The following is a 618-nucleotide window of genomic DNA, read 5'->3' as shown; positions in this document are numbered from 1 at the left end:
AGGTACATGAATAGGACAGGCTTTGAGGGAGAAAGGCCAAATGCAGGCAAACAGGACTAGTTTAGTTTGGGAAACTGGCCAGCAAGGACGAGTTGGGCCGAAGGCCCTGTTTCCGTGCTCTGTGACTCTGTGACTCAGTAAAACATTGCTGGCTGGGATGAAGCAATGTGATCAGGGTTTGGTTAATTCATTGGCTGAGAGCCAGAGAAGTTTCTGGAAGGAACTTTGAGATAAAGTGAGCAGAACAAAGGATTTCTCAGGAGGAGCTCTGGAGACCAACATTCGCAAAGCATGTGCCCTGAAGTGATCTTCGGAGAGGACAGTGACATGGAAAGTGGCTGTCCTGGAGTCAACGACTGTCGTGTTCCTCAGGAGGTGGTGGTGGTGACGGTATAGCATGAGGTTTATAGGCAGTGTCCCACTTTCGCAGGTACACCGGATAGTTAAGTGGTCACCGATGGACACAGCAGACCCCTTCAGATCTGAGCTGATGGATGGGCAGCTCACAGGGACTGGGGAGGAGAGAGAAAATTCAGGCATCAATTAAATCCCAAGCAGCAAAAGTAATGATCCCAACACATACTGCACACGGACATGACTTTTCAAGGACAGATCCCC

The 618-nt window shown here is 49.7% G+C and overlaps 1 protein-coding gene across 1 annotated transcript in view; it reads right to left on the bottom strand.

Annotated features, from left to right (window-relative positions):
* Window positions 1-171: 171 nt before the first annotated feature.
* LOC125482363 (Fc receptor-like protein 3) overlaps window positions 172-618 on the bottom strand; it is a 4590-nt gene continuing 4143 nt past the window's right edge. The window contains exon 2 of the mRNA XM_048594432.1: window positions 172-512. Within this exon, the coding sequence (XP_048450389.1) occupies window positions 172-512 (341 nt within the window). The remainder of the gene's footprint in view (window positions 513-618) is intronic.

The sequence above is a fragment of the Rhincodon typus genome, unplaced genomic scaffold (genome assembly GCF_021869965.1).
Source record: "Rhincodon typus isolate 14 unplaced genomic scaffold, sRhiTyp1.1 hic_rhity00009371, whole genome shotgun sequence".
In the NCBI taxonomy this organism is placed as follows: domain Eukaryota; kingdom Metazoa; phylum Chordata; class Chondrichthyes; order Orectolobiformes; family Rhincodontidae; genus Rhincodon; species Rhincodon typus.
This window is presented reverse-complemented; position numbering and strand designations above follow the sequence as displayed.